This window comes from Perca fluviatilis, chromosome 23 (genome assembly GCF_010015445.1).
Source record: "Perca fluviatilis chromosome 23, GENO_Pfluv_1.0, whole genome shotgun sequence".
Classification (NCBI taxonomy): domain Eukaryota; kingdom Metazoa; phylum Chordata; class Actinopteri; order Perciformes; family Percidae; genus Perca; species Perca fluviatilis.
The window spans coordinates 26,037,447-26,052,806 of record NC_053134.1 but is presented as its reverse complement, the minus strand read 5'-3'; the positions used below and the strand labels follow the sequence as shown (position 1 = coordinate 26,052,806).

The 15,360-nt window shown below is 42.5% G+C and overlaps 1 protein-coding gene across 1 annotated transcript in view; it reads right to left on the bottom strand.

The window, feature by feature from the left end:
• The window catches only part of arhgef39 (Rho guanine nucleotide exchange factor (GEF) 39), a 68,636-nt gene extending 54,017 nt beyond the window's left edge, over positions 1-14,619 (bottom strand). The window contains exons 1-5 of the mRNA XM_039792454.1: positions 14,456-14,619; positions 11,919-12,091; positions 8,751-8,845; positions 6,002-6,139; positions 3,712-3,748 (exon numbers count right to left, since the gene is read on the bottom strand). Coding sequence (XP_039648388.1) covers positions 3,712-3,748; positions 6,002-6,139; positions 8,751-8,845; positions 11,919-12,068 — 420 coding nt within the window. The 5' untranslated portion in view covers positions 12,069-12,091; positions 14,456-14,619. The remainder of the gene's footprint in view (positions 1-3,711; positions 3,749-6,001; positions 6,140-8,750; positions 8,846-11,918; positions 12,092-14,455) is intronic.
• Between the last annotated feature and the right edge of the window lie 741 nt (positions 14,620-15,360).

The following is a 15,360-nucleotide window of genomic DNA, read 5'->3' as shown; positions in this document are numbered from 1 at the left end:
GTGAGAGAAGGAGTATGGTGGAATGGATGGAGAGGAGATGAGAGGAAATGAGAGAGTGGAATGGATGGAGTGGTGGATGGAATGGAAGGAGTGTGGAAAGGAAGGACAGGAAATGAAAGGAAAGTACAGCGTATAGACCTTTAAAACCTCTATGAGACCTTTATGTTTAACCAGAAACAGCCCTGAGGTCGCTAGCGCTAAACCCACCAGACTCCATTTAAATAAACAATACTTTTAGCGTGTATAGAGCCAACATATTTTCACATGTAAATCTGTAAACTATGTGTTTATTTCAACCAATACTAGAGTTGTGATGGTTGGAAAAGTGGAAAGCCGACCCAAAACTTTGATTTTCATAGTTTTATTTTGTTTCTGTCCGACTTTGAATGAAGTGTGTTTTGTTACGATGATAAAATGACTGTTTATTTACATGGAGTCTGGTGGCTTTAGCGAACGCAATTTCGCTGATGTTTTTATGTTTAAAAAAGGATCTTACTCTTTAACAGAAAGGTCGACCTCTGGGGTAGAAAATAAAAAATTGGGTGTGGGAAAAAAAAAAAAAAACCCTCTAAAAAATAATTTTTTTTTTTTTTTTTTTTTACATACCACGCATTCTCTCTTTAATACTGGACCGATGTCAAAGATAAGACACAGAAACATAGGAAAATAGGGTCCAGGTTGGGAAAAAAAACAGTACTTACCCTTTAACTCCAACACAGGACATGGCAGAAGCAACTATTTCAATATGAGTGGCATATTATTTTGTTCACCCCAGATCGTTGCGCATTCATTTCAAATGCACCCCCAGTGAGCAATTAGCCTCCAGTCAAACCACACTGGACTTTGAGTTAGTGCACATTACTGCCTGACAATGCACTACTGCTCTGCATCAGTGGAAGAAAAAGCAGCTCAAATAAGGCGAGATCACATCTGAAGCATCATTTTCAGCAAAAGACACAGGCGTTTAGAGAAAGTGCGGAGGTTGAGCAAAGTTCAGAGCGTTGCTTCCCCGTTAAAGGGAGGTTAAGCAGGCGAGGCGCTGTGGTGGCATCATAAGGCCTCTCCCTGTGGGTGACGTATTTACTGGGACCAAGACGCTGGGTCTACCTTCAGGGCACCCAGGGCCACTTTGTAGTGAGAACACGCCAGCTGAACTCAGGAACAAAACAACTGGATCAAGGCAGTCGCTCTGCCTGTCAGCCACATTACAGTAACACACACACGCGCGCAATTGGTTGGGGGGGGTGTTGACACATGTGAAGGAGCTTGTTATCCAAACTTAAAGTACACACACACACACACACACACACACTCTAATGATGTTCCCAGAGACTTCTGTTGATACATGTTGTAAGAAGGAGCACTTTGTCGTTGAAGTTGATTTAAATAGATTTTAATGAAGTTGTGTGCCAAGGTAGTCCCTGTTCATAATCAGGAGATGCGGGAGCAGCCGAGAGAGATCTAACGAGGGCAAAGGGCGGGAAAAGCTGTGTTTCCGTTTTTTTTTTTTTTTTTTTCTCTCACTGCCAGAGGCGTATTATGATAAATAGGAAATTATGGATTGCATTTTTTATACCTTTTTCACAGCAATAAATTGTCTGGACCGTCAGCAGCAGGATGGAGCTAACATTAGCATTCTGTGTGAGTCACGTTAACCCACATTCATTCCGAGCAGTGGCGACATCTGGGTCGGACACAACCTCGACCAAACTATTCAGGCCATGGCGCCTTCGTCTGGCGGGGGCGGGGGGAGAAGCCGAGAATACCAATTGTTAGGACACAGTGTGAGCTAAACATAAATGACTACTTAATGAAATAAATAAACATAAGCACGAATCCCTAATGAGAAAACCGAGCAATAAAGCAGCACTTTACATGAACTGTGTGATGCGATTGATTCGTGTCTCTCCATGTAGCTCTCAGACTACACCTACTGTCATGTGACCTCCATTGCTGACTGTATGCTCCTTACTGGGTCCACCGACGGCTCCTTCAAGTTGCTGATTCCTGTTTGTCATGTTAGCAGTAGGGCTGCACGATTATGGTCAAAATGATAATCACGATTATTTTGATCAATATTGAGATCACGATTAATTATCACGATTATTTCTTGTTTTATTGTCACACAATTATATAATTATAACTGCTTTTGCATCCATATTGTGCTACATTCCTGCTTTATTGAAGGATACTGTGAAGGAGTATGCCATTTCAGCTGTTGTGCGACCGCTTTCCAGACATGCATGTTTGCCGTGAAAGATACAGGCAACGCAATTTTCTGTTCACGTTAACGGCGCATGTGGTGCCTGGTATCTACCAGACGAAATAGCTACGCAGATTTCTGTGGCTCATTACACTGCCACTTACATGTCGCGCTTGGGTCTGATGCCCGAAACCCACGCTAGAGGCAACATAAACATCGGCTGAATGTCACGCTAGTAAACACAAATAACACGTTACACAGCAGGTAACGTTAGCCTACCGTTAGCCACAGTAGTAACTGGATTAAAACACGGCTAAAATGCTGACTGCTAAACAGTGTAGTGTGTCTGTATTTCACTGTAGGATTCCAACAGCGGGACGTCCAACAGTCTGCTGCTAAAGCTATGAGCTAAAAGACACAAACTAGCACCGGTCACTGCTGTTGTCTGAAAAACAACACAGACGGGATAAAACGCTATGCGGTTTTGTAAACTGGTAAACATCGTGACCGGGCTTATGATGACCGACTGCTACCTGTTGTGGAATTTTCCTCACGCTATACTCTGTCCTCTGTGACTGTCTACATCTAGAAACTAAGCTGCGCGGTGCAGGCAGGGAACAGCTCTGATTGGCTCATGGAGACATGTGATCAGACAGTGGTTTATGGAGCGCTAGATTGGCTTTGCAAAAACTGTTCTATGAAGAGAATGACGCATTTTAAATATCGCTCGATAACGCAAATTTGATCATGGGAAGCCAAAATCATGATCGTGATTAAAATTTGATTAATTGTGCAGCCCTAGTTAGCAGCCAGGTATAATTGGGTTGCTGCCTGCTCTTTGTTCTCCATAAACACTCCGAAGCAGAGAGAACGGCATGGCATAGCAATACATTCACATTCCCTTTTCTATTGCAACTCAACAAAGCTTAATGAAGGCAGGCTGTATTACTACTACTCCCGCTGCACTATGGAGTTAGGTAAATAAAAGACGGAAACATCAGATGAATATACCACAGCTCTGCACTGACGCACAGTGCTACTGGCAGAGATCCATTAGGCTCTCAAAGAAGGGTTCCACCAGTCAAGTGGTTTCCTCGCTGCTTTGTGGATCAACAACTCATCTTAGGAATCAGTGCTCAGCGCTAAAAAAACATCTTATGAATGAAGATATTTCTCTTACGTTTTTGATTAAGATGTACAGTAGATTCCTAGCAGGAGGGGTATTCTAACCTGATCGGCCAGATGGATTGCTTCACATTTGCTCGGCATATCCATCTGGGAACTTTCCGTTGGAGAACTTTTGGGAAGGGGCGAAAATCCTGGTTAGCTGATTTGATAAACCATCTGTCTATCACCTATGTTGGTGATAGACGGGCCAAATCAACCAATCAGATCAACGAAGCATATGAAAATACTAGAGGTCGACCGATTCATCGGTTTTGCCGATTAATCGGCACCGATAATTGTGGATAATAGGTGGAACTATCGTTATCGGCAAAAATCCAGACCGATAGTTTTTCCTGGTTGCGTCCGTTGCTGGAACGGCTGAGAAGCGCGAGCGGTCATTCATTACACAGTACGCGAGAGCTGAGAAGGGTCTGCTGGCATCATGCATTACAATAGCGGCCTCTAGAAGCGAAATAAAAACCATCACTGATGCCTCGTGTTATTTATTTTCAACACGTGTTACTGCGCGCTGCACGGAGAGCACATGCTGTGCGGAGAAGGCTGACATCAGATGCGCGTTTAAAGCATCGACAGCAAAAAGGTATGTATACAGTACATTTTGTCATATCATTATAAAGTTATTAATTTGTTGAATAGATGCTGCATTAGTAGAGAAAGAACAGCACAGTATGTTTGTTTGCTTTCGAGGCTGAGATGACGCTAAACATTAGTAGTAGGCTAACTTACCTCAAGCGTTTAAAACACTGACAAAAATAAAACGCAAGTCCGACCCAAATGGATCGTCCACGGTCCCAAACGGCACCTCCGATTCATATTTAGATACTTTAATAACAGTTAAACGTAGAGACTTACTGATTGCTACAGCTAAAAGCTAACTAATTAGCCGTCACGGGGGTATCTTTGGTGTCTTTCTAGCCTTTACAGGTGATTTTCTATCCAGCCTGGAACTTGTGCCTTTTTTCGGGGTTGTTGAGCATTAAATCCAAACTGTTACATCCAAGATTTAACCACTTGATGTCCATAATTCATCACGTTTTCGGTCATTTCTGCCGCTAACTCCGTGCTACCGACAAGGGAATCTCCCATGATGCCTTTGTTTATGTTTTCAACCAATGGGAAGGCAGGTCCGTCACACATTACGCCTTATATGGGCATCCAAGCGAGAACAGAGAGTATATAGTGGGAAAGATAGATCCCTCCAGTTCAGAGATCGTCTGTTACCGTACTAAACCGTTCTACAGAGAAGAATGGCGTCACTGTTTTGAGATTTGGCATACATTTGGGCATACAGAAATGTAAATGTATATGAATTATAATGCTCATTATGTTTATTTTTGCACTGGATGACTCAAAATATGTAGAACTGTTTTAGACAACACACATGCTTGTGTAGCATTGCTGTGGGTGTATCAATTCTAAATACTATCAGTCGATTAATCGGTTATCGGCAAATACGGCCCAACCTAGCTATCGGTAAAATCCACTATCGGTCGACCTCTAGAAAATACAACCACAAGCCCCTGCTGCTGCAGGCAAAGCATAGCTCCTTAGCTCAGCAAGCAAGCAACATGTAGGTAAAGGATATCTGCCGTTTGTGTAACGAGAATTTAGGAATAAAAGGCCCCATTTTAGGTTCCCGGTCCATATTCCAAAAAAAGGAACCAAGAGAAAAAAGCATTAGTGAGAAGCTAACAGAATTAGGGCTACCGCTGTCTGAAAATACTGGTTAGCTGATTGGATAAACCATCTGTCTATCACCACCTAAACCCGCCTCAAAACCAACGCTGATTGGTCGGTCGTTTGGCGAACGGCTCCAAATTTTCTCTATCTCAAGATGCCAGACTGCCGAGTGGAAAACTGGAGCTCGCGAGATCAGGACGGTCTCACGAGGCTAGGGGAATTCAGCATCCAGCTGGAATTAATGTCAGCTCCAGCATATTGTGACCTTCTTTGTTTGAAAAATGTGCGGTCTGGATCAACGGACGTACATGGCCAGGATAAGCCTGACAACTCCCCCCCACCTTCCCTGCTGCTATCTGTACGTCAAAATCTCTTCGCTATGTGAAACAACAAGAACAACCTCTGAGCTAGCAGGCTAACGTTACACGCTGAAAAAGGCAAGATTTGGCAAAACATTTGGATGTTGCAACAAGGCAGGCCTCCTTGGTTCTTTCGGGGAATGACTGTAAAGATTGATAAAGAATATGTTTCAGGATGGATACACTTTCTTTTGCAGGGTGCAAATGTTCCACCGAAACAAGTTCCTTCCTGGGACTATTTAGCAGAGCCACCGTCACTGCGTCTGGACCATTGGGATTGGTTTAAAGAAATGGCTTTTTTTTCTTCTCCTATCCCAGAATGCATCTATGGTGTAGCCAGTCCTTACTTACACTACTCGCTACTGAAGAAAGCCACCACATTACTGTAACATGTTGTTACTACACAAGACTGCTCGTTATGCAATCCATTTACACTAAAGGGAATATGGCCGACCATCAGAAATGCCCCAGACATTTTTTGGCCTAGTGTCATGGCACAAGCTTTGCTATTGGCTGTTCTGGATACTGGCTGGCAGAGGTGGGTGTAGTTTACCTGCGTCACGTGGTTTACAATGCGGAAGTTAGGGCGACTGAGAGGGACGGTCGGTGTTTGGGAAAAAGAGACTGTTGATGATGTTCTGGACACAGTGAGAAAATAGGTATCCAATCTGGATACCCAGCCCTCAATCCGACTGATAAAGTGCACCTGCTGACAGACACATGCCCCTTGATTATAGTAAGCCTGTTTAAGACTTATAGTATGTACTGGACGTTTCATGTGTGACAGATGGATGAGAAAGTCACCCCACATATCCATCTATGAGAGCTAATTATCACCACTTATCAATTATTCTTGGCATTGCTACACAGATATCCACTGTATACCAAATGTCAGTGGAAAGTGAAAGAAAGTGAAAAGAATATTGGGGGGGGGGGAATCTATAATCAATCACTGAGCAGTAGTAGATCAGTCTAGCACTATCACACCATCTCCCCATGGAGCTTTTTTAAATGGAGTGCTGGCCATTATGTTTCAACCATTGATTCAATAAGAGGCTCATAATGAAGACGAATGGGAACTGCAGAGCCATTTATCCAATACATCAGACTGCAGAATTCATATTTCAATCTTCATTGTAGCCCTCTCAACAAGAAAGCCTGTCAGTCTGCAGAGGATGAGAGCTCATTATTTAGTGTGGAAATGAAACTCCCAATCACAGGTATCCCAACTGCCCACTCCACAGTGTGTCAAGCTGTGCAGTCTGATACTGAACCGTCTATGTTTTGTCTCTTCAATGTTTTCAGACTTTAGACTGAGTTCCTTAAATTTAGAGGGTTAACTGTCCACATTGCACGCCGCCCGCAATTATGCGTTTGCGGAGCTTTGTAAAATACATTTAGCGTTGATCCTGCCTAGATTGTAGCCTGGTTGACACAAGACCCTTCTCAGTTGTAACAGAGTGGGTCTGGGCAAGCTTCATTCGCAGCCCATTTCCACGCCTCTGGGTGCAATTGGATAGTCCTTCAACCAATCAGACCAACGATCCGGGTGACGTAGCAGCGACAGCGGCATCAACGGGCTGCTGTGCTTCGGCGGCCGCCATGTTGAATGTAAACAAAAAGCTGCTTGCCGTCGCTGCGCTATCGTCATCGTGTGAAGCCTGCCTCAACGATTGTGACTGGTGCCTCAATTTGGAAAAATTGGAAATGGGCTTGAATGGGCTTCTTGGTAGGGCTGCTCGATTATGGAAAAAATAATAATCACGATTATTTTGGTCAATATTGAAATCACGATTATTTAACACGATTACTCATTAACATTTGGATATAATGGATAGTGTCCTGGGTATAATCTGTTAGTGTCCTTTATCTCACAGAAAGAGTCTTTGGATCAGAATAAAATCTGTTTTACTACTGTCCGTCAGTTCAGCTTTACAGATATCACACATAACATTACACAGCTAATGAACAGTTCCACAGACATAACACAATGTGCATCTCACATCACATGTTCACTCACTATGACCACTACTGTCATTACTAAACATTGTGCCGGTGGGATTATTTGCTAGCTAACCTTATTAGGAAAAATCCAGCACATAGACGGTACCTTAGAGTAACGTTACGTGAAACAGGTGATTTAACGTCCCTGCTCATTTACATACAGTTTAACAACAAAACTAAATGCTGAGGTTACATTACTAGGTTTTTTCATGTTGGTTTTGAGCAGTATGCCTATGCACCCCCACTAAGCTGGAACAAGTTTTAAACAGTAAGTGAACACAGCGTGTCGGGGGAATACAACGTCTATAGACAGTATACTACAGCGGGGGGTAGGCAGAGGGACCGCAGGGTTAGCTAACGTTAGCTGTTCCCAGACAACTGAGTTGGTTTTGCCTTTTTTTGCTCACCAAACACGGCTACCATCTTTACTCGCGCTGAGTTTTTAAATTCCAGCGGATGATATGCACACAACTTGCCTCCCTGACTGGCTTCGGGAGGGGCGGATGTGCGCATGCGCGTGTCATTCAGAACACAAGACAAAATAATAGTGTTCTTGCAAATTAGAACATGGCAAAATAATCGTTTTTTTCTCAATTATACTATTTTGGTGATCGTTGGGAGCCAAAATCGGAATTGAAATCGAAATTCAATTAATTGCACAGCCCTACTTCTTGGCCAGACTGACTTGCAGAGCAAATCTCAAATTTGCCGGAAGTTCATCAGGGTTTTCCCAGGTAACCTAGATTGGTAAATGCTTTTATGAATGAGCAAGTTAAATCTAGTGAGGATACTAAAGGGCGTTAACTTTAACATGGAAAGGTTTAGTTCAAAAACATCAGTTTTGATATCAGCTTTGAAAAACCCAGCATAAGCCCTATTTTTCTACTTAATTGAGTTAAGTTGAATCAGACATCAACCTTTTTTATTTATACACCCAAGTCTTTCAAGTGACTTTAGTTGTACAGCACATTTGACAGCCAGATCAATTGGACGTCATGACGTATGACATCTGGTGAGATCAGCTGCTCTCAGCTCTGAATTCCCATTGGCCTTCCTGCTCGGAGATCTCCAACAGCAGGTCAGGTAGATGACCAGAAGTCTTCAATGTGTGATATCACCAAGAGTAATTATACCTGATATGCATTAATGTAATGTATCCACCAGGGAAGGGAACCCCTTATCACTGACTCCTGCTAATGGTGGCCGATAAGGACTATGCTTGGGTAAACTAAGAGTTTATCTAGACTGCATTCTTAAGCAAACTCCTCGTCCCAATATCCCATAGATATTCTGTAAATTATTCAGAGGATACTTACTGGTTTACTGAATGAATGGCTTTAATTGAACTGAAGATGCTTTCTCTAATGTCCTGCCTCAGGGTTCCTTTGGCCTTCAAGATCTCCACAAAGTACTGCGAGAAACAAAGAGAGCAGAGCATGATGTTATATCTCAACATTTGTATTAATAAGCTAGAACTGGGCGGCCTCTGGTCGGATATGCCCTTGATTAAATATGTCTTGATAAGGAGGTGCTTTCACTGCTGACATCTTAGCAAATGTATTACCGACCAGAGACCGCACAAAACACATACTGACTTAGAGTGTGGTGGATTTCTGCCCTACAGCCCAGACTGAGTGTTAACATGACTGTTTATGTGCACGGCTCGGGGCACACGGTACAGAGGGATGGCGTGCTACCACAACACTCACAAACACAGCGACAGCTGTGCTGGTCTCAAGTCATTTGAAGTGAAAATGGGATTAGCAAATTGAATGTGCATTAGGCCTAAAATGACTCCTAATTGGAGTGAACGGGTGGAGGGTGAGTAATTGTGTAGAAACGAGGCTGCAGTGGTGGGTGAAAAAGTCTGTTCTCTCCACAGGGAGGAGGAGTAACATGCATGCTACCTTGAGTCTGTGACTATGTACTGTTAGAGTGCACTTCACATGCGGTGGAACATACTGTACAGTAGTGCATGTAAGCAGTATGTTCAACTTTTTGCCTTGGAGAATGTTCGACATGGAGATTTTGTCTTTATTCACCATCTATTTTGGGGTTGGTACACCCAAATTATTAATAAAAGGTCCTTGTAGTGGTATCCAGCCATGCAGGTGGGTTGTGCTTTTATGTGTCCAGGTTTTGAGATATTCATCTCAGATTTCTAGGGCTGCACCCTCTTAGTGGATTAGTCGACTAATCGGTGGTTTTGGTCTTAGTCAACTTAGATTTCTTTAGTCCATTAGTCATGTTTTATGATTTTTTCATGCTGAATGACTTATTTCCAAGAAACGTACGAGCTCATCTCTGGTAAACACAAGAATTAAAGTGGTGCTTTTGCATGACTCTTTGCGGAGAAACTCAGATTTACAGATCTGTCGATTAAATCAACTAATCGATTAGTCGATACAATTGAATGAGTGTTAGTCGACTAAGAATTTCTTCAATCGAGCACAGCCCTAGAGATTTCGGCCTCCTCCCCAGTACAATGGAATGTATTTCTATTAGTTTGTGGTGCTTACATCATTAATAAATGTAATCTCTTTCTGAAACAAGTGTGCTGTTAATATAATAACCCACAGACAGACCTTACTGTAATCAATTTACTTGAACTATGACCCATCCTTTAGACTGTAGTTCCGGTGAAGACTGCAGGAACCCTGGGTGTGACACAGCAGCTGTCCTCCGCTTACCGCCAACATCTGGCAAACACCCCGCTGCTGCCCATTCATTCATACCAACACCAGGCTCCTAAACTACCGCACCTGTCTGGCTGCTGTGTCTGCCCGTGCCGTGTGACCTCTGCAGCTCACCCAGAATGCAGCAGCCCGGCTGCTCTCCAAACTACCCAAGTTTTCGCCCACGACCCCCGCTCCTCCCCCTCACGACAGGTTTACATGGGGAAGCGCTGCAATGGGTCCAGAGAGGGGGCGAGCGCCCGCCTTGCCGTTTCCACCAGAAGTGCATTTCTCAGCGCCGCTCGCCGAGCGATTCTGCTGCTCTGCTGTTTTCTAATCGCACGGACAGCTAATCTCGGTCTGCGTGTGTGTTCACCGCTCATCTCTGCTGCTCTCTGTTTGGACACAACTGACCCATGTGTGGAACCAGGTACGGAATTATAAAAACGACCACAAACAGCAGTGACACCAGGCTTTTTCTAAATAAGTAGGTTTTCATGTTTCATCCTGTAAAGATTGGGGGAATAGACACTCCAGGGGGGCAGCAGGTCAAGGGGCAAGAAGCAGGGTGGCAATATTTGATCATTTATCATAATCATTTAGATCTTATATACGTCTTCTATATCATTTATAATATATTTTCAGTGGGTTTTCTTGCATGATTTGCTCGCGGCTCACAGAAACAAATAGACAAGACTGCAGAATGGTGCCATCCGTTTGCAGAGCCCCGAGGGCACTGTGTGTGAACAGTAGAGCTGAGCAATATATCGATATTATATCGATATCGTAATATGAGACTAGCTATCGTCTTACATTTTGGATATCGTTATATCGTAATATGGCATACATGTTCTCTTTTCCTGGTTTTAAAGGCTACATTACCATAAAGTGATGAACTTACCAGACAGTTGTAACTGTTCTATTATTTGCCTTTACCCACTTAGTCATTATATCCACATTACTGATGATTATTTATCAAAAATCTCATTGTGTAAATATTTTGTGAAAGCACAAATAGTCAACCTTACAATATAGTTGCGGTATTGAGGTATTTGGTAAAAAATATCGTGATATTTGATTTTCTCCATATCGCCCAGCACTAGTGAACAGCACAAATGGTTAACAGCGGGCATTGCTTTCCGCTGTGGCCCATGTGTATAGCATGCAGGCAGATAAAATGATGTAGCCTAAATGAACCCGAGTCTTTAACTTGACAGACAGAGAGGGGACGAAGAGGACAGGAGACCTCTGGGAGGGACAGGCGAGGAGAATTTAAAGAGGCGAGGGGAGCGGGACAGATAGCTTCCAAACACAGGCCGTCGGCCTGAACTACCCAGGGTCAAGCCTTGGTTGCACTATACTTCACATGATGAGCTATTATAATAACGATAATAACTTTATTTGTATGGGGCGCCCGGAGAGCTCAGTTGGTGGAGCGGGCGCCCACATATAGAGGTTTACTCCTCGACGCAGTGGCCGCGGGTTCGACTCCGACCTGCGGCCCTTTGCTGCATGTCATTCCCCCATCTCTCTCCCCTTTCATGTCTTCAGCTGTCCTGTCAATAAAAGGCCTACAAATGCCCAAAAAATAATTAAAAAAGAAAAAAAAAAGAGCAAACAAGAGCACCTACAAACCAATACATCGTAACAGTGGAAATAGAACATGTGGCACCTCAAAGGACAGAAAAGAATGACGATTAAATGTACTAAATGAAATTACCAGGTGATTGGGTGAAAAGAGGATAGAAATACAGCATCACATGAGAGCGAGTCTTTTGCTTCCACGCGGCCGCCCGTGGCAGTACGTACCGTGGTGACTAGCTGCAGCTGTTGGACGTAGCGCTGCTCTGTCTGCACCAACTCTCTGGCTGTGCGGCTGCGTTTCCTCTCCCAGCGGCCCCTTTGCTCCTGGATGCTGGTGCCCCCCGGGGGGGCGGGCGGACCAGGGCAGAAGCTCATTGGTCACAGTGACGAGTAGGACACTGCAATAAGACCAGGGCAGGATTACAGACTGGGCTCGGGCAATGATTCGTGATATGAGACTAGATCTCGTCTTAGATTTTGGATACCGTAAAATCATAATGTGACAGTCTTGTCTTTTCCTGGTTTTACGAGCTATGGACTGTTCTAGCAGTTCTGTTATTTGCTTTTACACCCTTAGTCGTTGTATCCACATTGTTGGCGATTATTTATCACAAATCTCTTTGTGTAAATATTTTGTGAAAGCACCAATAGTCAACCCTACAATATCGTCGCAATATCATTATCGAGGTATTTGGTCAAAAATATTGTGATATTTGATTTGCCATATACAAACAAGTGTATAGCTTAGTTTCCAAGCCAGAAGCTTTCCAACAGAGCAACACCACCCACCATGAGATATTAGCCTGTTGTCAAGTTGCCTATATCTTTGTCTTTGTTGCCATTTGATTAAAGAGTTAGTGTATTAAATATGAAGTGTCCTGGTGTCTTAGTAGTGAATGGAAAGTAGCTAGTAGCACGTTGCTTCAAAATAAAAGCCTCCCGCTGAAGCAGCAGTAGGACAAGTTGAATTTGCATTAACAGTAAGTTAACAGTGCTCAAGGAAAGCTATCAGTAAACACTGATAGGTCTGTTATCTAAAAGAACCCAACCACAGTGATCAACTTCAACAGCCTTTGGACTGTGTGCAAAAAAATCGATTCCCTTTCGAATCGTGATTCAAGCTCTAATGATTAAAAAAAATAAAATAAGGAATTCCAAAAATCAATTCATATTTTTTAATAAAAAATAAATTAAAAAAATTAAATTGTATGTCTACTACTATCACATGGGAAAAGTAACTACATTTACATACTGTGAATCTTTATTTAATCGAATCGTTTTGGAATCGAAAATCAATTTTGAATCAAATCTTGAGCCTGAAAATCAATATTGAATCGTGACATTTTCTGAATTGTGCATCCCTAGTGTGCAACCACATACAACAGTGAGTAACTGTCCAACAACCCAGTATGCGCCAGCTACGCAAAATGAGTCTGTTTTTTAATAAGAAGCTGTTACTCTGCAGTAGAGATGTTCCAATACCGATATCGGCTCCGATACTGCCTAAAACGCTGGTATCGGGAAGTACTGGAGTTTATGCACTGATCCGATACCACGTAATAAAGCCCTAAAGAAAATCTACATTAAACTGCATAATAAAAGAAAGTTCTACGGCATTCATTGTTTTTATTTGTTCATGTTTCACAAAGAGTTTAACAACAAAGATAGAAATAATATCACATCCATACAGGGATAGTAGTATACAGCAGTTGTTAAAACATAATAAAACATATGACACACTGGTATCGGATCGGTACTCGGTATCGGCCGATACTCAAGTTCAGGTATCAGAATCGGTATGGGGAAGCAAAAAATGGTATCGGACCATACCATTTACTATATTCTGCAGAGGATGAGAGCCTGAGGGAACCAATCACACCGCACAGCTGACTGAGCCAATCAGAGCCCACCAACGGCCGCCCGTTACCATGCTCCATTATATATATATATATATATATATATACCCCGCTCTACAAAAGCGCTAGCTAAACAAACGTTACAATTATATTTATATGGGGAGGAAGTTTTATTTGATGACATGATTAGAGGTGAAATAACTAGTCTGTTCAAACTGATGACGTTTAATAAATGATTCATCATTTAAGTTATTGATGAAGTATACAAACTACAGGCAGGTTACAGCTTCTCTAATGGGAGGATTTGCTAAATGACTGAATACTTCCCGATGTTTGGATGACTGGAATTTGATCTGGTAATATTTAAATGTCCATAACATTTTATACAATAATCACCAGGTACTCAGTCAGAGATAAACAATCTACTATCTAGTCTACTATCAACTAATAGCAAACTCCATATTTCAACGACGCTCTGGAACACAAATACGACTAGTGACGTTAACGTTAACTGAGCTAAACTTTTAGCTAGCTAGGTTACTGACCATAGACAGTATATAAGAAGTTACTGACATGTAGCTAGCTCAACTATTTCTTTTTCTTTTCTAAACTCAGTTAACGTGGCCAGGCAGTGCCTGTATATTACTTACTATTACATGTGAGACATGACCTAGATAGAAGGCCAGGACACAGAACGTTCCTTTCATGTAACGTCGGTCCAACAGGTTAGTATGTGTGCTGGACACTGGGAGGAAGATACATGCGGAAGCTACGGAGCCTTTCCAACAACAAACTCCCGCTGTTTGTTACAGTGACGCTGCTTCGGGTGAGAAACTAACTGACCTAGCATCATATAATGCATTTACGTGGCTTATGTGCCGTATGTTAAAGTTATAGGAGGCTTACCTTCAAGCTTCAGGTAACGTTTCCACTTTTAATCAAGGCGCCCTTTTTCAGTTTGAGCTTCCTTCTTCCGGGCTGCGATGGATGACGCGCACGCTGATTGGCTGCTCCACGCCGCTCACACCCAGAGCCCGAGACCAAACCGGAAGTACCGCCCGCTCTGTGCTAACAGCTGACTGATGCTGTACCAGCCACACCCTGAACTCCATATAACATGCTTACATTTCCTATTTTGTTCTTTTTTTCCCCTGTAGAATTTAAAGACATAGTATCAACAGTATTGGACTTAGTGTGTGTAATGTGTGTACACAACAGTAGAATACACAAACTCATCTTCATGTCATTAAAACATACAAAACCATAAATAAATGATAGAAGAATCATTTAGGATTGTACATCAAAGCGACCCTGTTAAGCTAAACTTCACATAGGGAAACAGGTTGATTTTGTGTTTTATTATACACTCACTAAGGTTCATATTTAAGGTGATGTTGTGTCTTGTGGTTAGCGGGGGTTGAAAGTGAATATAAAGTACTTTTTTCTATCTACAAATGGAAATGGGTTGGTTCCAAACCTTTCAGTGTTTTGACTCAAACAGCATGGCACCTTAATTACAGATGTGAAGAACAAAAAAACTACAAATACTTTTAGTATTTTAAATTCGATTTGAGTTGAACTTTCAAATTAATAATGGACTTGAATTGAATTGAGAACTACTAACTACCAACTATCCAGGCGGTCCCGGGACATGGATTGAAAAAAACGATCGGAAAAATTGTCGAAAAAAAACACGTCAAAAGACGACACATGTTGGAAAAAGCGATCAAAACTTCTTCTTTTTTAAACTCAAAAAGGTGACAAAAGTGGCCGGTTAGCTCATTTGGTAGAGCGGGCGCACATATGCAAAG